This window comes from Phycodurus eques, chromosome 3 (assembly GCF_024500275.1).
Source record: "Phycodurus eques isolate BA_2022a chromosome 3, UOR_Pequ_1.1, whole genome shotgun sequence".
In the NCBI taxonomy this organism is placed as follows: Eukaryota; Metazoa; Chordata; class Actinopteri; order Syngnathiformes; family Syngnathidae; genus Phycodurus; species Phycodurus eques.
In genome coordinates, this window is record NC_084527.1 from 19521271 (window position 1) to 19546260 (window position 24990).

At 42.6% G+C, this 24990-nt stretch overlaps 2 protein-coding genes across 5 annotated transcripts in view; one reads left to right on the forward strand and one right to left on the reverse strand.

Annotated features, from left to right (window-relative positions):
* LOC133400111 (flavin reductase (NADPH)-like) lies at positions 1 to 12105 on the reverse strand. Of its 3 annotated transcripts, none has more exons than XM_061672376.1 (5): positions 11568 to 12105; positions 7337 to 7478; positions 6164 to 6365; positions 842 to 1006; positions 1 to 234 (listed from the first exon to the last, which is right to left on the reverse strand). In XM_061672376.1, exons 2-5 carry the CDS (start codon positions 7469 to 7471, stop codon positions 77 to 79), a joined length of 660 nt encoding a protein of 219 aa, XP_061528360.1. In that variant the 5' UTR covers positions 7472 to 7478; positions 11568 to 12105; the 3' UTR covers positions 1 to 76. The 3 variants fall into 3 exon arrangements, with proteins under 3 accessions (XP_061528360.1, XP_061528358.1, XP_061528359.1); XM_061672374.1 differs by lacking the exon at positions 11568 to 12105 and adding an exon at positions 9323 to 9638; XM_061672375.1 differs by lacking the exon at positions 11568 to 12105 and adding an exon at positions 9087 to 9273.
* The window catches only part of ppef2a (protein phosphatase with EF-hand domain 2a), a 22102-nt gene continuing 9209 nt past the window's right edge, over positions 12098 to 24990 (forward strand). Inside the window, exons 1-12 of one of the 2 annotated variants that reach the window (XM_061672373.1) lie at positions 12098 to 12326; positions 15777 to 15836; positions 18505 to 18632; positions 19220 to 19274; positions 19357 to 19532; positions 20197 to 20311; positions 20427 to 20473; positions 21485 to 21651; positions 21731 to 21767; positions 23019 to 23168; positions 23242 to 23577; positions 24732 to 24917. In XM_061672373.1, the coding sequence (XP_061528357.1) occupies positions 15785 to 15836; positions 18505 to 18632; positions 19220 to 19274; positions 19357 to 19532; positions 20197 to 20311; positions 20427 to 20473; positions 21485 to 21651; positions 21731 to 21767; positions 23019 to 23168; positions 23242 to 23577; positions 24732 to 24917 (1449 nt within the window). In that variant the 5' untranslated portion in view covers positions 12098 to 12326; positions 15777 to 15784. Of the gene's footprint in view, positions 12327 to 15776; positions 15837 to 18015; positions 18633 to 19219; positions 19275 to 19356; positions 19533 to 20196; positions 20312 to 20426; positions 20474 to 21484; positions 21652 to 21730; positions 21768 to 23018; positions 23169 to 23241; positions 23578 to 24731; positions 24918 to 24990 lie in introns of those variants that run through there. The other variant, XM_061672372.1, reaches the window with a different exon arrangement.

Below are 24990 nucleotides of genomic sequence, written 5' to 3' on the forward strand. Positions count from 1 at the left end.
GGTGTGAATCAGAATCATCTTTATTTGCCAAGTATGTCCAAAAAACACACAAGTGTGCTGTGTTAGTGGCTGCCTCTCATTTGGTGGTGATGGCCACTGCCTTCTGCACCCAAGCGTTGTTGTTGAGGAGCGACAGCATGAAGCGAGCCACATCGCCTCGTCCCATAGCGCTCCCTGCTGGGTGCCCGTCCTGGTCGGGCACGAAGTAGCCCTCGTGCGTCAGGATCTCCAAGGCTGGGGACGACAGAGGCGGAGGGTTTTTAATTTTGGACTGGACGAAGTTGGTGCGAATTCTGCCTCACGACAACAGTGCGAGAAAGTCTAAAAAATATAGCCCCTGTCACCAGTATGTCCGACTGACATTAAATCTAGTACACGTGTTCCATGTGGAAGGACGCACTAAAAGGTCTCGAGAACTCACGCTTTAAAACATAAAGGAAGTCAGCCATTTTGTTTTGTTGGTTTCAGCCAATCAGCTCATTGCCTGCCCTGTTCTACCCATCCAAATCTCAAATTTAGATTCAGACAACAATGAAAGCTTTAAGGGACTTTTTGTAAATACTTGACATTCTTAACTTTCATATGAGTTTGAAAAATAAGTGAACCACTGTTAATGTTAAGATCCCATGAAGTCCGCCTCACAACAATGTGACCATTGGAAACATTTAGCCCCTGCCACCAGTATGTCTGATCGACAAATATAACGGAGCCATTTATAGAAACACACACTGCATTAAGGAGTCAAAGGTAATAAGCTTGTAATGCAACCAATCGTGTCCTCAGGCTCGACTATTGCCTCCTGCAGTTTCTACACATAAACTCTCTCTCTGTCTGTCTTTACCTGAGGATGGGAGGTTCTTGAGACCGGGCGGGCGCACCACGGTCCAGTTGATGTCATCCACCTGCCGCAGGTACTCCTCCATCTCCCACATGTTACTGAGCACGCTACGGATCAGGGGCAGCAGCAGGAAGCGGATCAGGTATGACGACTGAGTGCCAGAGTTAGCTGGGAAGAGGAAACATTACAGTATATTTCACATTTAACAATTTTACTGTTGGAATTGTGTAGTCAAAGCTACCCAACATTAGATATAAAAAGTCTTTTTTGCATGTACATGTGCCCTTTTGGTGGATTTATTTTCTAAATCAAATTGTCTGTAAGCCATTTTTTTTAAAAGGTAATGTTGTAAAATGAGTTTGAAATAAAATGTTTTGTGATCATATTTTGTGGTATTGAAACTATGAATCGAGGCAATTATGAACATGTTAGGGACTTTTTTCCACTATTCGTGGCAGGGTAGGTCACTGCCCCAACAAATCATGATACTACATGATTCAATTTATAATCTTACCAGAATAAAGTATATTTGGGAAAAAGATATATAGTTTCATGATTAAAGTTTTCATTTTTTTGATTTAAGTTGTATATTTTTTAGAACAAAACTGAAAATAAAAAAGTCATAATATTGCAAAATTAAGATTATATATTTTCTAGAAAAAAGTGTTCGTCCACTAAGAGAATAGTTGTAAATTTAATATATATATTTTATATACAGTGGGTACAGAAAGTTTTCAGACCCCCTTAAATTTTTTAAAATTTTCACTGTGTTATATTGCAGCCATTTCACTGTGTTATATTGCAGCCATTTGCTAAAATCTAGCAGTTCGAACGACTAATATTGCAATAGTCCGGTGCAATGACCATTGTGCAAAGGGCGCCGAGACTTCAAGGAGTGTATGCGGTTTAAAGTGACGAGTAGTGCGATCATCTGGGACAATGATGGTTGTGCAAATGTTACAGATACTCCTCAATCAGTGTGCAAATGGAGCAGATGCTACTCTGGCATGAGTGGCCAGTATATGCAAATAGTGCAGCATGGCGAGACAACTACAGTGAGTGCACGAGTAATACATAATTGGCCCCACAGAAATGTGACAACGAACTCAAGTCAAAAAATTGCCAGCTTGTTGTCATGGAATTATAGGTTAGGTGTTTAAGAAGTTGATCGCAAGAGGGAAGAAGCTGTTGGAATGTCTACTAGTTCTAGTTTGCGTTGATCGGTAGCGCCTACCTGAGGGAAGGAGCTGGAAGAGCCGGTGACCGGGGTGCAGACGGTCCGAGAGGATTTGGCACGCCCTTGTCTTAGTTCTGGCAGCGTGCAAGTCCTCAATGGTGGGTAGGGGGGTACCGACAATCCTTTCAGCAGTTTTGATTGTCCGTTGCAGTCGGAGTCTGTCCTTTTTTGTAGCAGCACCGAACCAGACTGTGATGGAAGAACACAGGACTGATTCGATGACCGCTGTGTAGAACTGTCTCAGCAGCTCCGGTGGCAGGCCGTGCTTTCTCAGAAGCCGCAGGAAGTACATCCTCTGCTGGGCCTTTTTGAGGACGGAGTTGATGTTGTTCGCCCACTTCAGGTCCTGAGAGATTGTAATTCCCAGGAACTTGAAGGTCTCGACGGTTGACACAAGGCAGCTGGACAACGTGAGGGGCAGCTGTGGCGAAGGATGCCTCCTGAAGTCCACGATCATCTCTACCGTCTTGAGCGTGTTCAGCTCCAGGTTGTGTCGCCCGCACCACAGCTCCGGCCGCTCCACTTCCTGTCGATATGCAGACTCGTCACCGTCCTTGATGAGGCCGATGACAGTGGTGCCATCTGCAAACTTCAGGAGCTTGACAGTCGGGTTCGCTGAGGTGCAGTCATTCGTGTAGAGAGAGAAGAGCAGCGGAGCGAGGACACAACCTTGGGGCGCCCCAGTGCTGATGCTGCGTGTGGATGAGGTGGCCGACCCCAGCCTGACCTGCTGTGTCCTGCCCGTCAGAAAGCTGTAAATCCACTGGCAGATGGCAGGTGAGACGCTGAGCTGGAGAAGCTTGGTTGAAAGGAGTTCAGGGATGATGGTGTTGAACGCTAAGCTGAAGTCCACGAACAGGATCCTCGCGTAGGTCCCTGCACTGTCGAGGTGTTCTAGGATGAAGTGCAGTCCCATGTTGACTGCATCATCCGCAGACCTGTTCGCTTGGTAGGCAAACTGCAGGGGGTCCAGCAGGGGACCTGTGACACTCTTGAGGTGGTCCAGCACGAGACGTTCAAAGGACTTCATGACCACAGATGTCAAAGCGACAGGCCTGTAGTCATTCAGACTAGAGATTGCAGGTTTCTTGGGGACTGGAATGATGGTGGAGCGTTTGAAGCAGGATGGAACTTCGCACATTTCCAAAGATCTGTTAAAGATCTGAGTGAAGACTGGAGCGAGCTGGTCCGCGCAGACTTTGAGGCAGGATGGGGACACATGGTCCGGTCCTGTTGCTTTGTTAATCTTCTGTTGTTTGAAGATGCGTCTCACATCCTGTTCATGGATGGTTAACGCAGAAGTCAGAGGTGTGGTTGTGGTCGCGGGTGCGGCCGGGTGGGTGTGTGGAGTGAAACTGTCCTTTTCAAATCTGCAATAGAAGGTATTCAAGTCGTTGGCTAGTGTGCTATTGTTCTCAGCTTGGGGGGATCGTCGCTTGTAATTAGTCAGCGATTGGAATGCACGCCAGACTGATTTCGAGTCGTTCGCGCTAAACTGTTTTTCCAACTTTGCTGCATAGATCCTCTTTGCAATGTTAATTTCTTTAGTAAGCTGGTTTCTAGCTCGATTATACAGGGCCCTGTCCCCGCTCTGATATGCATCTTCCTTAGCTTGGCGAAGCTGCTTATGTTTAGCAGTGAACCACGGCTTGTTGTTGTTGAATGTCCGAAATGATTTTGTTGGTACACAACCCTCTTCACAGAAACTGATATAGGATGTGACAGTGTCCGTATATTCATCCAGGCTGCCAGCTGAATTTTCAAAGACACTCCAGTCTGTGCAGTCTAAACAGCTTTGAAGTTCCATCTTTGCAGATCTGAGGTTCTGCGCACTCCGGAGAAGTTTTTCGTCCAGGATATCCCTGTACTACGCGTTCATCTTTTCTTCGATTGCAACCAGTCGTCCTGTCCCGGCAGCTGAAAAACACCCCCACAGCATGATGCTGCCACCACCATGCTTCACTGTTGGGACTGTATTGGAGAGGTGATGAGCAGTGCCTGGTTTTCTCCACACATACCGCTTAGAATTAAGGCCAGAGAGTTCTATCTTGGTCTCATCAGACCAGATAATCTTATTTCTCACCATCTTGGAGTCCTTCAGTTGTTTTTTAGCAAACTGCATGCAGGCTTTCATGTGTTTTGCACTGAGGAGAGGCTTCCGTCGGGGCACTTTGCCATAAAGCCCCGACTGATGGAGGGCTGCAGTGATGGTTGACTTTCTAAAACTTTCTCCCTTCTCCCAACTGGATCTCTGGAGCTCAGCCAAAGTGATCTTTGGGTTCTTCTTTACCTCTCTCACCAAGGCTCTTCTCCCCCGATTGCTTAGTTTGGCCGGACGGCCAGCTCTAGGAAGGGTTCTGATTGTCCCAAACGTCTTCCATTTTAGGATTATGGAGGCCACTGTGCTCTTAGGAACCTTAAGTGCAGCAGAAGATTTTTTGTAAACTTGGCCAGATCTGTGCCTTGCCACAATTCTGTCTCTGAGCTCTTCAGGCAGTTCCACCGTATTAAAAGGCGCAGACTCAGTTACGGGGTCTATTACTGTATTTAACACATACATAAAGCGCACCGTATTATTGGGCGCAGGCATGGTAAAACATATGCTAGCTTAAAACATATGTTTTTTAAAAGGCAGCAGGAGCAAAACTGAGTTCGGTTGTACTTTATTGAAGTATTTAACAATGTACTCACGTTATTTTTTGATCAATCCTCAAGTCCTCATCTTCTGTATCCGAAATGAACAGCTGGACAAGTTCTCCATCAAACATGCCGGGTTCCCTCTCGTCATTGTCGGTCGGAGTCAGTCTCGTTGCCGGGGTGCTGCTCAGCAATGGTGCCGGCTTTCGCGAAAGCTCGGACAACAGTCAAAGCAGATACCTTAGCCCGGGCATCCACAATCCATTCGCATATGGTGGCGTAACTCGCCCGGCGATAGATGGATAGTGGCGCCGTTTCATAAAACGAAAGCACCAAGACGGACCTCTTTGAAAATGTTCAATTTTAATTTCTTCTACAAGGGTAGAATGGTGACTGTAGGGACGCTTCTCCCGGATGTTCTTTGATTATTCATCCATTGCCACCTCGCCTTGTTTCCGCGGAAACTCAGCTTCGTCTTCTTGACTTGGCGAAGCTCGTTTTCCTGCTTCCTCCACTTGCGAACCATGGATTCGTTGATCTTGAATTTTCTCGCAGCTTCTCGATTCCCATGTTCCTTCGCATACCTGACAGCCTGCAGTTTAAGCTGTAATTCGTAAGCGTGTCTCTTCGTAGGTGCCATTTTCGGGGGTCCTTAGCCAAACCGATGTTTGCACATACCGGCGCTATATACCAACTGGGGGCGTGCTTTAGCGTCCTCTTTCAGGCGCACCCTTCCCCCTTTAACGTCCGCATGCTGTCCTCAGTCACGTCCGCCTTTCCTCTATATAAGCAGCGTGTCGGCAGGAAATGCTCCCAGTCAGTCAAGCGGAGCGCTCATCAAAGTAACACAACAACATTTGCAGCTTTTGGAACTCTGTGCACACATAAGGCGCGCCGCATTATAACGCGCCCCGTCCATTTTGGAGAAAATGTAAGACTTTTAAGCGCGCCTTATTATTATTTTATTATTGTGATTGATGTTTTAGGATTGATTCTTATTTATGTACAACACTTTGTTGCAGCTTTTGAAGTGCGCCATAAATAAAGTAGAGTTGAGTATATTTTCAACTCAAGGTATATTATTTTCGATTAAAAAGTTGTAATTTATGATCTTAAAGTTATATATTAATTATCGAGGACAAAGCACAATCACAAATTCTGTCTAGCAACATGCAAAAACAAGTGACTAAGTATTATTTTGTATTTTAATGTTCTTCTTATTACTAAGCAACTAACTAGCAACCCTTTATTGCTCAGTGACTGTTTTTGTCAATGTCTTTATGTCTCTAAAGTGTTCTCTGTCAATTGACTGTCTGTTGTCGTACTAGAGCGGCTCCAACTACCGGAGACAAATTTCTTGTGTTTTTTTTTGGACATACTTGGCAAATAAAGATGATTCTGATTCTTATTTTATTGTTATATGGTGTCCTGTACTTTAATTGTCAACTTACGGTCTGTGTACCAGGATGTCATGGTGATGATCCTGTTGACGTTTGCCTCCCGCATGGCTCCGATCACGGCCCTCATGGAGTGGGTGTACCCCGTCACACTGGAGAAGAAGGAGGCAGAGAAGCCCAGGCAGGAGACCAGCACATCCACCCCCTTGAGATGAGACTTGAGGCTGTCTGCTGAGAAGATGTCACCCTCTACTACCTGTGGGCAGAACCACAAATTTCACTGCGGAGACAGGATATTAAACTCTGTCTGGCAACACGTGCAGTAACCACGAAAAAGTATCCGGACAATTAGCCCTGGCCACCAGTATGTGCAAAGTAATACTTTTCTATGAGACAAGGGCGTGTCTTGACTAAATGAAGCTCATCCCCACACTTAAACATAGTTCCTTGGCACCGAGATTGCCACCAGGAGGTGCAAAAGTAATACTGCGTAAGGTGCATATGGGTTAATCCGTGTGTAGCAAATCTCGAATATGTGGGGACAGCACTGTACAGTGCCTTGAGATACGAGTGACCTGGAAATAAGAGCCGTTGTTCGGCCGATTTCTTGCTTTGACTTGCAAGCAAAAATTTGAGGTTCTTGTCCTGTATGGTGGTAGTGAACGCATCATGTCATTACTGTATGTTTTTTAAAAATACAATACTATAGAGTGGTATTTACTATACCTGTAGAGACATTACAAACATTTTTACCTGTTCTTTTGAGAAGCTGTAACAGATTAATGCCATTTCCATTCATTTCGGAGGGGAAAGATATTTTGAGATACTCAAATCAACTTTATTTACAGAGCACTTTAATAACAATACGAGTGCTGTCACAGAAGTAATTAAACTCGTATCTCGAGGCACCACTGCACTTTATTTTAATTTTCTATTACACTAGCAGTAACTATGAAACGGCACCAAGTGGGAGAATCACTGCAAAAACCTTTGGTATCGTCAAACGGTGAGTAATTTTACTTTATTTTAGCTTTAAGATAAAGTGGAAAATTATTTTTATACTTGTATGGCAGTTAGGAAAGATAAACTATTACTTAAAAATTTGAAGGTTGGAGCTATTTTCACCTGCGGATCAATACACGACTTTTCCTTGCATTTGGCTACTGTATCGTGTAATCTTTACAGGAAGCCAATTAAAGTGTACTTTGAACCCTGGCGCGTCAGTACCTTGAGGTTGTCATGACGCACGGTGACCTTGTCCAGGTTCCGGACGACGGCGGTGACAGCGTGGCCTTGCTGCAGTGCCTGGTTCACCACAAACTGGCCCGTCTGCCCGGTGGCTCCCAGCACAGCGATCCTCATGCTGACACTGAAGACGTAGAAAGCATTCAAGATGGCACCGCCCACGTTTAATAAGTTCACACCGTTACCAAGTGATTAACAAACCGCTGTAAAAGGAATTTGGGTTTTTACACGCAGTGAAAAACACTCGTGTTTGTCATGAAAAAGGACATTCTTCCCAGCCTACAGAGGGCGACACCAAACTAGTGCGAGTGAATAGAAAAGCTCACTTGTTCCAAAGGGGGCAATGGATGCTGCATTAGCCGAAGGCGTTAAATGCTCCATTCCTTCTCAAATTGATCATTTCTGAATCTGTGCTAGAAGCCTATGCTGTCTCCCAAAACCATTCTTGTTCCTATTTTAATGCAGTCGCGGGCGGGGGGTCTGCTGGCCTAAACAAAATCTGAAGCACTGACCTATCGTGGATATAAAAAGTCTACACACCCCTGGCCAAATGTCAGGTTTTTTTTGTGACACAGACACACACACAAACACAAAAGAGACCATAAATAAATCTTCCAAACACGTGAGAAAATGTGTTATGGTCTGATGAAACCAAGGTTGAACCTTTTGGTCAGAATTCCAAAAGGTATGTTTGGCGCAAAAACACTGCTCATCACCACAAGAACACCATACCTAACGGTGAAGAATGATGCTGGCAGAATCACGCTTTGGGACTGGGTTTTTTTCAGCTGGAATTAGGGCCTTAGACAAAGTGCATGGAATTAAGAACAGTTCCAAATAGCAGTTGGAGTTCGCACAAAACCTTCAGGCAAATGTCAGGACAAAAACTACGAGAACAGCTGATTTATTTGGGAATAATCAGAGGCACTTTAAATGGTAGCAGGTCTGTGCTGTGATTGGTTGATATGAACACAGCCACGTGCCCAGTTATAAGAGGGTGTGCACACTTATGAAACTACATTATCTCAGTTATTTATTTTTTTACACCCACCCTTCAAAAGATGTATTTTTTTTTTTTTTCCAATTGAGGTGTACAGGTTACAGATCACATTAACGGTTGAAAATGGTTTATCTTAGTCTGAATAGGGGTGTGTAGACTTTTTATATCCACTGTATATTTACAACCTCAATCTTTTTTCCATTAAACTGTGTTAATTCATTTTCCACAATCTATTCTCCATTTCGTAGCATTACTCTTGTCTGCACTGCTTCCGGTCCATGTGGATGTTGGATTTTTTTGGTCCAATCAGATTTTAGCTTCCAAGTGCTGCCACGTCAATCTAATTAGTCCAGGGCCTGCCTTTGGAACTGGCCAACGTAGAAAGATAAGTTAATACTGTGCGATAAAACTACAATAAAGTTCAACTATTCACCCTTTGAAGACACCAGTAGCAGGAAGACTGACTGCGATACCGTCTCCTAATGACATTTTACAGGCAAAGGTTAGGTAAAGGTTATGATCCTAGTGACAATTGTGCCACTTTTATCCAAGACTTTGGAGTCCCTCAAAATGGAGGTCATTCCGGAATAGTTAAATGTCATATTTGTGGGAAAGCTCTGAATCTCTTATCACTCACACCTTCGCTGTTTTATTTCTAGAATTATAATGACTTAGTAAACAACGGCATTAATACAAATGTACTTTATATGCGTTTAAGTGTATTTATCTTACCCATGAGATTCCAATTTTGTTGCTTTTGGTTTAAGCCGGCTTCACCTCATTTAAAAAAACGTGATTTTGAGTCAAGTTGAACAGAACCGGTCCTCCTCACAGCAGAACGAATAAAGGCAACAATAAAAAAAAAAAAACAATGATCAATTATTTGCACATTTAAATTAACAAATATATCAAGGATAAAAGGCGTGAGTGTTTTTGAGTTGTTACAAAACACTTCCGCATACACTCACCTTCCCACGCTTGTCCAAGGGCGGCGTTGAAGAGCAGCCTTCGTCCATAAAGGCTTCTTTCTACTCGTGCGGGCGGCGACCGCGCCGACGTCACTGCGGCCATCCAGCACGCAGTTTGCCTTGGAGCGCAACTCACGCGCGCAGTTTTGAAAATGTACTACAATTCACCTCCAAGTCGGGGGTGTGGCTACGGCTGGTATTGGCTAGGACGCCACAGGGTGGAGTTACCTCTGCATTTTCTTGGTCATTTCCGGTAGCCGTTTTTTACTTTCCTTTACGCAACAAGGAACAAAGCAACAACAATGGCGACCGTGGAACGGTGTCTGCTAGAACAAATTGACCTAGATGACCAGATGATACGTTTAATTATGCTGCAGAACCGATCGAGAAGGCGGGGCGTAGACGGTATGCAGAACCAAGGTGCACGCTGAGTACGTCATCACTGCATGTGACTAAAACGGACCAATCACGAGAGATGATGTCTGCCGCATTCTACGCGCAGCAACAATTTCTGCCGTGCGCGTTAGCGACAGTTTCGCCACATTTAATAATAATAATAATAATAATTCATTATTATTTTATTTATTATTAAATAAACATTTTCTTGAAAACGTGGCAGAAAAAATGCTAAATATTATCAGTGCTAAATATTATTTGAAATGGGTTTTTGCTAGCTATTAGCACTAGGTAAATTGTAGCCTACGTTACAAGTCAAATTAGCATTTATCATAATAAAGAAATTCAAAGTCGGCTAGTAGGGCAAACTCGAAATGGATGTTGTCATGACCGTTTATGGTTCACAAATATGATCATTAAGCGATCAAACATATCTAAATTGATAAAGCTCAGAAATATCTTTATTTGCCAAGTATGTCCCAAAAACACACAAGGGATTTGTAAACTTTGCCTTTTAACTCGGATACCAGACTGGAGTTTGTATTTTAATCAAACTCCTGGTTAAGTTTGAGTCATTATTTTTAGTCCTATATTTTTATTGAAGCTTTTCTACATCGTTAATCCAAGTATTATTATTATTATTATTATTATTATAACTGAACCACCTTCTTATTTCCAGTATCATTTAGTTGTTATTTATTCCAACTGTAAGAAACTCCGACTGTAACGGACAATCAAAACTGCTGAAAGGATTGTCGGTACCCCCCTACCCACCCTTGAGGACTTGCACGCTGCCAGAACTATGACAAGGGCGTGCAAAATCCTCTCAGGTAGGCTCTACCGATCAATGCAAACTAGAACTAGCAGACATTCCAACAGCTTCTTCCCTCTTGCAATTAAACTTCTTAAACACCTAACCTACAATTACATTGCAACATGCTGGCAATTTTTTTTTTGTCTTAAATTTGTTGTCACATTTCTGTGGGGCCAATTATAGATTACTCGTGCGCTCACTGTAGTAGTCTCGCCACGCTGCACTATTTGCATATCTGTTGTTGACCAATACTGGCCACTCATGCCAGAGTAGCATCTGCTCCATTTGCACACTGACTGAGGAGTATCTGCAACATTTGCACAATCGACATTGTCCCAGATTATCACACCACTCGCTTGAAGTCTCGGCGCCCTTTGGACAATGGTCATTGCACCGGACTATTGCAATATTAGTCATTCGAACTGCTCTAAGTGCTAGAGGACTCTGCATCTTTTTGCACAGTTGTCAAAAAAATGTAAATAAAATAAAAGTGTACCGACATTACCAGATAATGAGCAACCCTTTATTGCTCAGTGCTACGTGATACGTTCCAAACCCCGGGATATGTGAAAATCTGCGATATACAGAGACCATACAAAAGAAATTGTTCAAATAGTTTTACTGCTTGACTTGCGACCATTTCAGGGTGTAGTCTGCCTTTCGGCCGAAGTCAGCTGGGATAGGCTCCAGCACCCCACGACCCTGAACAGGATAAGCTCTATTGAAAATGGATGGATGGAATTGTACTGCTCCCACTCACTTTTTAAACATTTAAACTTATTAAATCACATTTTTAAAAATGATTCCTTAGCCCCTGTTCTCAAACACCAAAATGTGTGGTGTTAGGGTTAGGGTTAGGGTGAGGGTTACTTTTTTAAAAAAAAACACAAAACCATATCATTAAGTTTGATGGACGTCTCTAAGCTTAAGGCTAATATATAATGTGAAACTCCATAGATGGCTAAAGATGTTACAGTAATTATAAACCTTCAAAGAGCAGCAAAACACACAAACAGATCATACAACAATACTCACAGGCATACAGTATGTTGTCTCTGGGAACGACTGTTATTGCAGCTAATTTGAGGATTGGGGACCTTCTCTGCCTCTTCTTCTTGCTCTTAATTATGCTGCATCACTTCCAGTGGACTTCAGTGTTTCCCGGGAGGCTGTGGCACAACGTGGTACTACACTGAAAGGCGAGCAGCTTTAAATTCAGACTTGCCTGTATACTGTAAAACCCATTTAAAATAATCTGCCATCTCGCGGGGCGCCAATGTAATACTTCATAATCATCTATTTGTTCCTTACTAGCATTTGCTTTTTGTTCCTTAGAGAGAGAGGTATGCGTCGGCCATTTTGACTTGAAGTTCCTTGCCCTATAAAAGGCTACAGGCGAGTTGCTAAACGTCTCATAGCACTCCACACATGCACACCTAATCCTGGACTAACAAAAATAATTATATTTATGGTGATTTTGAGCCGCTTCCAGCGCCACCTGTGCTTGCTTCCTGCGGTCTCATGCGAGTGGCCTGTCTCGTCTCATCGAGCAATTAGCGCCTCTAATCCACTTGTGCCTCGACGACCTCGTGAGGGACTAAAGAGTGAAGCAGCTTTCGGGCAGCACAGAGTGTAAAGAGCCGCGCAACCCAAACCTGGAAACTTCCTTTTGACTTTGTTTTTTCCCCCCAAGATGGCCCCCGTTAACCTGTTCACCTGACTAGATGAGTGTTGGATGAGGCACTGCAAATGTCCTAATAAACGCACCTTGGACATAGTGACAGGATAAACCACGTAAGTTTTTACATCTTTCTATCTAGCGACCTAGCTGTCGACCGAGCTAATCAATGTAGAATTGCAATGATGGGCTCAACTGCTGGGTTGTGGATAGTCAAAAATAAATGACGAATAATATTTCTGGGCATTTCAAAATATATATACTTTTTTTGCTTTGATTTTTGGTAATTATTTTTTTTTATATATACTGTGTAATACAATCGAATAATAATGTAATTTGAATTTAGAATTGTCATTTTTTAAATAACATTTATTGTACTTGATACATTGTTTGATTTATTATTAATTAAATGTATTATAGTTATCCATGACACAAGGGGGGTGAGAAGCGGAAAATTAGGAAAGAAGAGGGGTTGGGGCACCTGTTAAATAAATTGTAGAAGTTATCATAGATTGGCTTAGCTTGCATTAGTATTATGGACAATTTTGATGGAAAGAATTGCGCGACAAAGAAGTCTGCGGAAGAATAAACCTAGGGTAATACTAGTCACTGGCAAGTAAAAGAGGGACGACGGAGTCCGAGAAATTCCGCGAGGACGGCGGAGTCCTGTACGTACTTAAATTCCGTGTTTCCGTGGGTTTGTAAAAACATTACTAGTATCGTGTGAATGTGTAAAAGTATGAATGTATAAGACAGGATTGTAAATTACAACTGGATTTGGAAGCAGGTGCAAGAATCCTCCGCCCCGTGCGAGTAGAGGTTTGAGGATTACCAAACCCCAGACATTCATTGTCAACCTGTCATTTTGAATAGTCAGTATTTAGGTCACTCTAGGTGCAAATAAACTGACTTCCAAATTCACAAAATAAGGAAAAATAACAGTAAAACGGATTCAAAGAACGCTTAACGTGTAAAGACTGGAAATATGTTCAACTCCAAACCCCTTACAAAATAAAACATTTAAACACGTGGATAACCAAATACAATGTCGCGGGCCAGCTAAATTCGAAAAATTGGTTCAACGACGAGACGAAATAAAAGTCGACATAAAAATAATATATCGAAAATAGAAAAAGAGGGATATGATGACGTAGTGTCTAAAATAGAAAAAGGAAGTAAGAAAAAGAAGGACTTAGAAAATGGACAGAAAAGGCCTTCAGTGACATTAAACAACATTTGGTGTCCAGTAATGCGCTGGCCCTTCCAAATTATGATAAAACATTCATTCAAATGGCAGAGTGTAAAAGCTATTACATGACCTCCGTACTTACGCAACAATGCGGTGATAAACTAAGACCAAGAGCTTATTTTTCGACTAAATTAGACAGCGTGACGCGATAATGGCCGGAACGGTGGCCAACTGGTTAGAGCGTCTGCCTCACAGTTCTGAGGACCGGGGTTCAATCCCCGGCCCCGCCTGTTTGGAGTTTGCATGTTCTCCCCGTGCCTACGTGGGTTTTCTCCGGGCACTCCGGTTTCCTCCCACATCCCAAAAACATGCATGGCAGGTTAATTGACAACTCTAAATTGCCCGTAGGTGTGAATGTGAGTGGGAATGGTTGTTTGTTTCTATGTGCCCTGCGATTGGCTGGCAACCAGTTCAGGGTGTACCCCGCCTCCTGCCCGATGACAGCTGGGATAGGCTCCAGCACGCCCGCGACCCGAGTGAGGAGAAGCGGCTCAGAAGATGGATGGATGGATAATGCCTCAATGAGGAAATTGGTGCACGGTTAATTTTTTTAAATTTGTGCGTTTTTTCTGTATTTTGTAACTTTTATACATAGTAAAATTCATTATTATTTTATTATAAATAAAGTATGAAATTATTTGTGTGATGTAAAGATATATATATTTCATTTAATTTATGATATGTAACACTTTTTTAACTTCATATTTACTTAATTACTCTATTTATCATAATCGCTTAAGGTAAAATTAAATGTGCACTTTTGGTTGCACTTGCATTATTATTACTAATGTTAGTATTGATAACTTTGATAATTTGAACAAATGTTTCGTGCCGTGCGGGTGATTGGAGAGCTGAGTAGCGTCTAAGCCTTCGTAGAATTTGTGTCGAAAACATTCTCCTTCCCGCTCCCACTGATTCTACAGCAGGTAGGTAGTTAAAGAAGTGACCCAGTAGTTAACAGGATTAATGAGAGCTTCCTCATTGACTTTGGTGCTAAGTGGTTAAAATATGATGCTAACCAGGTATATCATTGTACAGTGGTACTTCGACTAACAAGTGACCCAACTTACAAGGTTTTCCGTCACTCCGCCAAATTTTTTGTCATGAGTCGTGAGCAAAAATGTGAGTTACAAGCGCTAGTTCTTCAAAAAGAACTGCTTGCTTCGAGCTGTTTATTGACATTCCCAGTTGAACTTTACTGTCAAACCAAACATAAAACAAAGAGAATGACACACATTGTGTATTTAACCAAAATACATGACTTTGCCTTGGTCCGCTAGCTGAATGCTAACACACAATGCAAACCACCATGGACGGGCTAATGAAACTAATATCAATGTTGCAGTACTTATAAACCTTTAAACCATTTATAAATAGCATCAACACATGCAGACATATAAGGCATATAGTCTTTATCCTCTCTGATAATGACTAATATTACTGCACCTTAGTTCTGATGGTCTTCTGTTTCATAATCAAATCAACATGGACTGTGTCTATACATTATGCTTCCCCCTGGTGGCCAAGGCGCACACATCAGACACAATGCCATTTAATTAATGCATGAGATCATGATGCACAAACCTTTATATATATATATATATATATATATATATATATATATATATATATATATATATATATATATATATATATATAATTTACATCCATTTCTATAGGGGAAAAGTAATTTGAGATACTTGATATTGATATTTGGGAGTGGAATTTCGAGCGTGGTCAGAGAATGAATAAAAGGAATACAAAGTCAAGGCATCACTGTATGTAATCATAAATATATAAGAACCCTTTGTTCATAATTCTTGATCTTGGACAACATGTTTCCAACTTAAGGGAACAGTTTAATGGAAGGCCCTTTGCTGTTACCAGTGCACATAACAAGATCCCAAAGGTTTGTTTGGATACATTTGGTGCGGAAGAAGAAAGCCCCTTCTTCTCGTGCAATGGACTATTCCATCTTCTTGGACAAAGTCTTATTTTCCCCACGTTTCACTGTCTCAGTGCTTTTGTCCATTTTGCATGTATCATATTGATCTGCCGTATTGTCTTCCATGTTCACTTGGGGCTGCCACATGTGATCCAATAATCATGTCCTTGTGAAGCAGCATGTGCCTCACTCTCCACGATAGTTTCCAGTTTTCAAATAACTGTATTTTTGTGATCACAAGGCAGATCAAAGTTTAGTGGCCCGTGCCTCTGACCATTTTCTTCTCTTTCCTGCAAGGAATAATCCAGAAATACAACTCTTGTTTCGAGTGTTTTTGATGGGGTTTCTTTTTTTGTGTCGTCGTCGTTGCAGGAACAGTCATGGGATGTGGCGTCACCAAGTCCAACCAGTTCCAAAAACACCCGGTAAAAAGTAAGCTTGTGAAGATGCACCACTGAACTATTAGGGACCTTCACTCAGTCACTCATGAAAGTTTTCTTTTCTTCTTTCTTTCTGCTCTGCTCTTTGCAGGCGTCACATGTAAGCCGTTGCCTGTTCTTTGTTTTGTGTTTATTAGTTGGACGAGATGCATTTGAGTTATTGTTGTTGTTGTTGTAGCCTTGCTTTAATGAATTTTTCCATAATTATGTCCGAGTCTCTTTTATTACAATACAGCTGAAGTGAAAACCCAGGGAAAAAACCTACTACTTTTATAGGGGAAATGTTGATTGATTTTTTGATTTTTACCAAACGGAAGCCAATTTTTAAAAAGTACACGTTGTTAAAATGCAATGCAATTTATTTTAAAAAGTTATCTTTTGATCAAATTATAATGTTCTGATTTGATGAATATAATTACCCTTTTTTTATTATATGTTATTAATTGGCGGAACGGTGGTTAGCACATCCGCCTCACAGTTCTGAGGACCAGGGTTCAAATCCCGGCCCCGCCTGTGTGGAGTTTGCATGTTCTCCCCATGCCTGGGTGGGTTTTCTCCGGGCACTCCGGTTTCCTCCCACATCCCAAAAACATGCGAGGTAGGTTGACTGAAGACTGGAATGGTTGTTTGTTTGTATGTGCCCTGCGATTGGCTGGCGACCTGTTCAGGGTGCAGCCCGCCTCTCGCCCGGAGATAGCTGGGATAGGCTCCAGCACGCCTACGACCCTTGTGAGGATAAAGCGGTATGGAAAATGGATGGATGGATGAATGTTATTCATTTATTCATTGTGTCTATTAAAAATATATATATTAATTAAGAGTTTAAATTACCATTGTAATGCATCTATGGAGTTCATTCAAACATAATTAGATTTAAATAAATAGGAAACGTTTTGTGAGTATTCTATTGTTAATAAATTTATATTTCAAAATGTATCCATATTTTCCAGTTTTATGAAATAAATAAAAAAGAATAAGAGCAATAAACATTTTTTTGGGTTAAATTATATCTTCCTGATTTATTTAATTAGTTTAAATTCAATACAATTGTAATTAATGTAATGAAAATACACAGTGGGTATGGAAAGTATTCAGACCCCCTTAATTTTTTCACTCTTTGTTATATTGTAGCCATTTCCTAAATTAATTTAAGTTATTTTTTCCCCTCGTTAATATACACACAGCACCCCATACTGACAGAAAAAAACATAATTGTTGTAATTCTGCAGCTTTATTAAAAAAGAAAACCTGAAATATCACACAGCCATGAGTATTCAGACCGTTTGCTCAGTATTTAGTAGAAGCACCCTTTTGAGATAATACAGCCATGAGTCTTTGTTTAGGAATGATGCAACAAGTTTTTCACACCTGGATTTGGGGATGGTTTTCTCCACACATACCGCTTAGAATTAAGGCCAACAAGTTCTATCTTGGTCTCATCAGACCAGAGAATCTTATTTCTCACCGTCTTGGAGTTCTTCAGGCATTTTTTCTTTTTTAGCAAACTCCATGCTGGCGTTCATGTGTCTTGCACTGAGGAGAGGCTTCCGTCGGGCCACTCTGCCATAAAGCCCCGACTGGTGGAGGGCTGCAGTGATGGTTGACTTTCCAGAACTTTTCTCCCATGTCCCGACTGCATCTCTGGAGCTCAGCCACAATGATCTTTGGGTTCTTCTTTACCTCTCTCACCAAGGCTCTTCTCCCCCGATTGCTCAGTTTGGCCGGACGGCCAGCTCTAGGGAGGGTTCCGGTCGTCCCAAACGTCGTCCATTTAAGGACTATGGAGGCCACTCTCATCTTAGGAACCTTAAGTGTAACAGATTTTTTTTAATAACCTTGGCCAGATCTGTGCCTTGCCACAATTCTGTCTCTGAGCTCTTCAGGCAGTTCCTTTGACCTCATGATTCTCATTTGTGGCTGTGTGAAATTTCAGTTTTTCTTTTTTAATAAATGAGCAAACAATTTTATTTATCTAAAAAAGAAACAACCATTTGCACTCACATTCACACCTACGGGCAATTTAGAGTTGTCAATTAACGTACCATGCGTGTTTTGGGGATGTGGGAGGAAACCGGAGTGCCCGGAGAAAACCCACGCAGGCACGGGGAGAACATGCAAACTCCACACAGGCAGGGCCGGGATTTGAACCCCGGTCCTCAGAACTGTGAGGCAGACGCTCTAACCAGTCGTTTACCGTGCCCTGTTGCTCACTTAGTTTTTATTAAAGAAAGCAGTGTTTCCCAACCTTTACTAAGCCAAGGCACCCATTTGGAGAAAAAAACAAAATGTCACAAAAGGCATCTATACTGAAAAAATGATGACATCAACTCACTGGACTCACAAATTGACTTATTGTGAAATGTGGGCCTCTTTAGTTGTAGTTGACCACAAAGTTATTATTCTGTGGTATGGATGGTAACAGGTTAATTGTACCTTCCGCCATCTTGTGAAAGGCCATTTGATTGTTCTGCCTGTCGCTATACGTCCCTTGCATTGATGAACAAATAGATTATATGTAAGACAGAAATCCCTTTCTGACCAATTAAGTGAGACTACGGCACACCTGATGATCTCTCACGGCACAGTGGTTGGGAATCACTGTACGGTATTAAGGGATTAAAGTTGAAGGTGGCTCCTGATGGTGTGCTTTGGTGGTGCAGCGATAAGGGCGGCTGTGCTGATCCAGCAGTGGTACCGTCAGTATGTGGCACGCATGGAGATGAGAAGGAGGTACACCTGGCACATCTTCCAGTCCATTGAGTACTCGGGAGAGCAGGCTCAGATCAAGGTGGGGATCAAAAAATATCTAATTGTCCTGGACACTAATTTCCCTAATCGACACGAAATTGGGTTGAAAAGTCTATCATAGAGGATGGACAAAAAAGCCTCACGGACACATGCAACAAATTGAACAGAAAGTCTGCCATTTTTCTTTGCAGCAGCCATTTTGCCTTGAACGTTGATGAACTCCGACGAGAGAATTTGCCCTAAGGAACCCAAATTGGAAGCTATCAACTATCCTAAGCAGAGGGGCAATGCTAAATTGACAAGCTTTTTTGGCTACGCTCAGTTAATGGAGGCGGAGCACCGGATTAAAGTTTGATCATCATTTCAAGTCATCAAATATGCAGTGACAAAATGCAAATCCGGACAAGAGGGTCTTTCATTTCCAGGTCATCCTGGAAATGTCCAGGATGACCCTATAATGGCTGCCTCAAACCAAAATGGTAAACTTCGTGTGTCTTTTGACACTTTTGTGGGTCCACTCACGATAGCCATGCTTACTTAATTTCATTTCGTTACGTGAAACCAACTTCAGGGCCTAAATTTTCCAAATCATTTGGCACTGCCTTCAAGTAACTTCTCTTTTTGCAGCTGTATAACTTCCTGGGCTACCTCATGGACAACTTCACGCCATCGAGCAGTGAAAGTAAGCTTTACGTGCCGCCGATTGGACTCCCGTGCTGATACACAGACTGGAACCCTCTAAACAGATTCATGTGACCTCGCAGGAAACCTGATCTCGCACATCTTCCGGGAGAACGAGGTGTGTCGCGACCCCGAGTGGGAACGTTACTTCTGTTACAAGAACATCGAAGTACCCAAGATCTACTCGGGACCTCACCTGTGCTTCCCTCTGACGGCAGAGCAGGCCATCTGCCTAGTGGAGGCCTTCAGGAACAAGAAAGTACGTGCTAGTTGCCATTTGATTCCTATGTAACTTGAAATTATTGTGTTGCGTTCAATAACACTGGGAGGGGTGCGGGTGGGGGGGGGGAGGAAAGAGAAGTATGGCAAAAATGCTCCTCTTGGTTGATTAGCATGAAAGGTACATGGCTTACAGATGTTTTTTATTTAAAAAAAAACAGTATGCACCCTAAGTGAGCGTGTCCATACATGAAGACTCTCCATAACAACCCAGGCAAAACTTAACTCCTCCCCAACATACAACGCTTGTCTCTCAGTTGAGATGCATCACTTCAACATACTTCCTTGACTAATTACTACTTTCCTATTAGACAGGGTTTTGGTGTAACCTTGTGGAAGCTCATAGCCTTTTAGAAATACCGCAAATAGTTTCCAGAGAAAAAGAATACAAATAGGTGAATTCTTGAATAGTGAACTGCAAATAAGATGGGTTTACTGTAAAACCTAACCCTCTCGAATATTAATATGACAGACATGTAATAGAGAGGAGACAGCAAAAAGTTTACCTAATGGTATTTTATAGGTATTTTGAAAGCACAAAGCCCATCAGCGGGAGTTCATCCTTGACACGCTCACTGAGTCGAAATCTCACTCGATTGGCCGCCTCCCGTCTCTTCCCGCTAACGCCGTCTCTCTGCCAGCAGCAGTTGCACTCGCGTTACGTCCTGCAGCTCCTGCTGGAGACGTGGAAACTGCTGCGCATGTTGCCCAACATCAGCCGCGTCTCCACCTGCCACAGCAAAGAAATCACCATTTGCGGTGAGTGTTCATTTTTGAATCACTGCTCTGTATTCAATATAAACAACATACCGTGGGACTGGTGCAGAGTCACCAGTGTTGACATGTTGTATTTGATCTCTTTTCTTGTCGACAGGCGATCTGCACGGGCAGCTGGAAGACCTGCTGTTGATTTTCTACAAGGTAAACTTGTTAAGTGACTGGGGCGGGGCGCCAACGGTCTGCCATAAATCTCTAAAGTTGAATAACGCCACAGAAGAAGCCTCTCATAATATGGAAATATATGCTACGTTTTATTGGAACGTAATAGTGTCCGCATTTCTTAACGGATCCCAACTTGATCAAGGAGAAAATATCGGTCCTATTCTGGACATGTGTGCTACTACTTTTCTCAGCACCTCCAACACAAAACATTTGTAATCATAATAATAATTAAAGTCAAACGCAAAATCACGGCCACAACAACAAAAAGCATATAAATGCGTCCCCATTTGTCAACAGATTGCAGCTTAAAAGAAAGATAAAATGTGTTTCTGATTCTGAACAAATGTGATATTATTTTTCTCACCTGAAACACAAGAACAATTTATAGGGTAATAATTAAAGTCAAAGGCACAATCATGGACAGATTAATAATTGGCACGTAATAGTGTCCCCATCTGTCAACGGATTCCCACGTCATCAAGGGCAAAATGTTTCTTGTTCTACACAATTGTGTTATCTCAGCTGAAACGCAAAACACTTGCAATGATAATATTTAAAGTCAAAGGTGAAATCATGGGCATAATAACTATTGGTACCAAATAGCTTCCGTATTTGTCAGTGGATTCTCACTTAATCAAAGGATGAAATGTGTGTTTCATTCTGCACAAGTGCGCTGCGACATTTCTCAGCTCCGGCACAAAAACGTAACAGCGTCCTCATTTGTCATCAGATTGCAACTTAATCGAAGACCAGACGTTTCTTCACATGTACGTTAATACTGTTCTCACCTGAAACGCAACAACAATTGTTATAGTAATAATTAAAATCAATATCGAAATGATGGACAGAACAATAAGTGTCACCTAATGGTGTCTCCATCTGTCAACGGATTCCGACTTAAACTCCAAAATGTGTCTTGTTCTGGGCAGATGTGTTTTCTAAACTCCGACACAAAACCATGTAATGATAGTAATTACATTTTTCTAACAGAACGGAACGCCATCCTTGGAGAAGCCCTACGTATTCAACGGCGACTTCGTGGACCGAGGTAAGGACTCCATCGAGATACTCCTCGTCCTCTTCGCCTTCCTGCTCGTCTATCCCACCGAGGTGCACCTGAACCGAGGCAACCACGAGGACCACATCATCAACCTGCGGTACCAAACCCGCCTCCGGCCAAGGCCATGTGAGAAATATAGGAAACAAAGTATTTTGTTGTTTGTGTGACTGTTGCAGGTATGGCTTCACTAAGGAAGTGCTGACGAAATACAAGGTAGGTTCCCTCCTTTGTTGTCCCCTCTATTTGTGAGCAACACATGGATGCCACTGTTGCTCCTCCTCGCTACTTAAGAGGATTTCAAAAAAAAAAAAAAATTCATTTGAATGCCTGCGGGACATTTGACTTGGTGGCGGCCTCTGATGAATCAGCCCGGGTCGAAACAATGTCTCATTTTCCGGGGGGATAAAATGAAGAGAATATAGTCATTCATTTGATTTTGATTTGTATTACGTAATGTAAAAACATATAAATGAACTCATTTCAAAATACATTGGTAATACAATTGAAATAAAGTTGAATACAATGAATGCGTTCTTGCCCCCCCAAAAAACGTTTTTGTTACGTTTTTAATAAAGAGGTATAGCAATTTATCATAAAATATAAATGTAAAAACGCAATAAGACATAATTAAAGAGAATTTAAAGAAATACAAGAGTTTAAAGGTCCCTTATTTTGCCAAACCCATTTTTTTCGAGTATTTGGGATGTCATATTTCTACACGGAGGCAACCAATCAGAAGAAAGGGGGTGGTCATGGCCAAGTATGGTCAAAGTGGATACAAAACTGGGTCAAACACAAGTAGCTGTCAGAGGGGCCTTTTCTGGACACAACCATGTTGTTGTTGTTTTTTTAAAATGAAATTTGACACTTTTATACAAAGTCCGTGTTAATGTAGATCACTCTATGGTGATCTACATTAAATAGACAAAATACGGGCCCTTTAATAGAGTGTAATTAAGCCAAAAGTCACAAAGACTGTTCACATGTGCCTTTAAGGGGCGCGGCCTCGTGAGTGACATTAGGAGCTCGGACCCCAGCTTGGTTTAGCCGTTTACCACGCGATTACTTTCATGTTACACACAAAAGGGAGTGATTTTGTACTCGGCAACCTTTTTGAAACTGAGTTATTTCTTGGATACTAATTAATGTGAAGGGCTACAAGTTTCATATATATATATATATATATATATGATTCAACACAAAAGATAACCAGTCTGCTTTCATGAAAGACTACAGATGTCAGAGAACATTTTCTCTCGATAGGCTGAAATCAGAAGATTTGGACAATTTTTACTTAAGCAGTGGCTCTAAATGATTCATTGATTATCAAAATAGTTGTCGATGAATTTGATGAGCGTAGTTGTTAATTAATCCATTAATTATGACACCTGTAATACAAATGACGGGTTGTTAAAAAGTACAAATGAGAAGAACTAGTGGATGAAGTTGTTCACTTTTCTGCAGATGCACGGCAAACGGATCCTAAAGCTGCTCCAGAAAATCTTTAGCTGGTTGCCACTGGCGACGGTGATCGACCAGAAAGTCCTGGTCCTGCACGGCGGCATCTCGGATTCCACGGATCTGGGTGTGTTGGCTAAAGTGGACCGACACACTGTGAGTGAGCAACAGATCCTCATTTTAGATAGCAAAGAAATTTCTGAACTACTCCTGCCGTGTTTTTGTCCAGTACGTTTCAGCGCTGAGGCCCCCCAAGAAGAAGAAGTACCAGAGCTCCACGGGCACGTCCATCGACTCCGACGTGGACGATGACTGGGCCAATCACAGGCTCCTCAAGCGACGGGCTTCCCTCACGTGTCCTAAATCATTGGGCAGCCGCGACAGCTTCCTCAACCGCTCCCTGCAGGACTTTTCCTATCGGATCAAGGTCAATGTGGAGGATGAGCTGAAGTTCTGCCAGCAGAGAGCCGCACTGGTACATTTGGGGAGCTTTGGCGCGGAGAAAGAAGGCCAGGCGTCCTTCGACTCGGTCGCTAGTGACAACGCCAAAGAAGAGTGGAAGCAGGTGAGTGGGAAGCGATCGTTTTAAAACGCATTTTCCTATGGATCCGTGCCTAAAAGTTTCTTTCTTGGACACACACATCAGCGCTTTCCATAGGCTTTAGTCTTGACTATAGACCATAGACATCATCCCCAAGCTGTCACAACAACGTCATGGGGTCAGAGGCCAAAACCTTTGCGCCTAAAGCGCCCTCGCAGTCGGTAATCAACACTAAGGATTAACGGCGCTTGCCCGTACACCTTAGCTTTCAAATACGCTAATCCACGCGTCATTAATCCCCCCCAGCCTCAATCTTCTTTTCCAGCTCCCCGTCATCACCTTAAGTCGCAGCTGTAGAAGTGCGCCGTCTGATCTGGTTCAGTTTCAGGCAGGCACGCACAGTCACGCTGATGCTGGTCAGAGACAAAAGTCAGCAAGAACATAACCATCTGAGTTTTTCTTTGTTTGAATGTGCAACATGTGGAAAGGACGTCTGGCTCACAGTCACGTGGTTCTTGGTTTGACTCTCCACCCTGGGTTTCTTCTGGTACTCAGGTTTCCTTGTACATGTACTCTAAATTGCCCATATCTCTCTACCCGCCTTTCTATCATCCTATCTAACTGCCTACCTAGCTAGCTACAGTATCGATCAATCTATCTATCATCAACCTACCTCCCTACCGATCCGTCTACTTTACTTCCTTACTATCTACCTACTTTTCTACCCATGACCAATAGGTATTTGGGTAGGTAGGTAGATAGTTGGTAGTTAAGTATCTATGTAATTCGGTAGATGGTAGGTTGGCGAGGTAGGTAGGTAGTTAGATTGATGGGTAGTTCCTTAGGTATCTAGATAGGGAGGTAGATGGTAGGTTGATGCCTAAGTAGGTAGGAAGGTACACAGGTAGGTGGGTAGCTAACTAGGGAGATACTGTAGGTACGAGGGTTTATAGGTAGGTTGGTCGGTAGATTGAGATTCATCCATCCATTCTGTAACGCTTATCCTGTTCAGGGCAACGGGTAAATTGGCGTCTATCCTTGCTGACTTTTGGGTAAAGCCCGGACTGATTGCCAGCCAAACTCAGGGTTCGTGGAGAGAGGCCACCAGTCACACTCACCAAAAACGTCCAAATGAAGGAAGACAGTCGGTTTAACTTACTCTCGTGCTGTTTTGTCAGATCCTGGACTTGCTGTGGAGCGACCCCATGTCACAGGACGGCTGCATACCCAACGAGCTGAGGGGCGGCGGATGCTACTGGGGCCCCGACGTCACCGAGGACTTCCTGAGCAAGCACAACCTGCAGCTCATCGTACGCTCGCACGAGTGCAAACAGGACGGCTACGAGTTCTGCCACAAACGCAAGGTGACCGCTGACTCAGGCCCCATCTTGTCCTGGGATTTGGATAGTGGTGGGCGGGCAGGTCCAGCAAGGCCTT

What these genes read in the sequence shown, in the direction of transcription:
- LOC133400111 (XM_061672376.1), bottom strand. Translation starts at nt 7,471, where the DNA reads ATGAGGATCGCTGTGCTGGGAGCCACCGGGCAGACGGGCCAGTTTGTG. An exon ending in GACATCCTGGTACACAGACC is followed by an intron (nt 1,007 to 6,163) that starts GTAAGTTGACAA and finishes TCCTCTTCCCAG; the next exon opens with CTAACTCTGGCACTCAGTCG. An exon ending in CAAGAACCTCCCATCCTCAG is followed by an intron (nt 235 to 841) that starts GTAAAGACAGAC and finishes TGTCGTCCCCAG; the next exon opens with CCTTGGAGATCCTGACGCAC.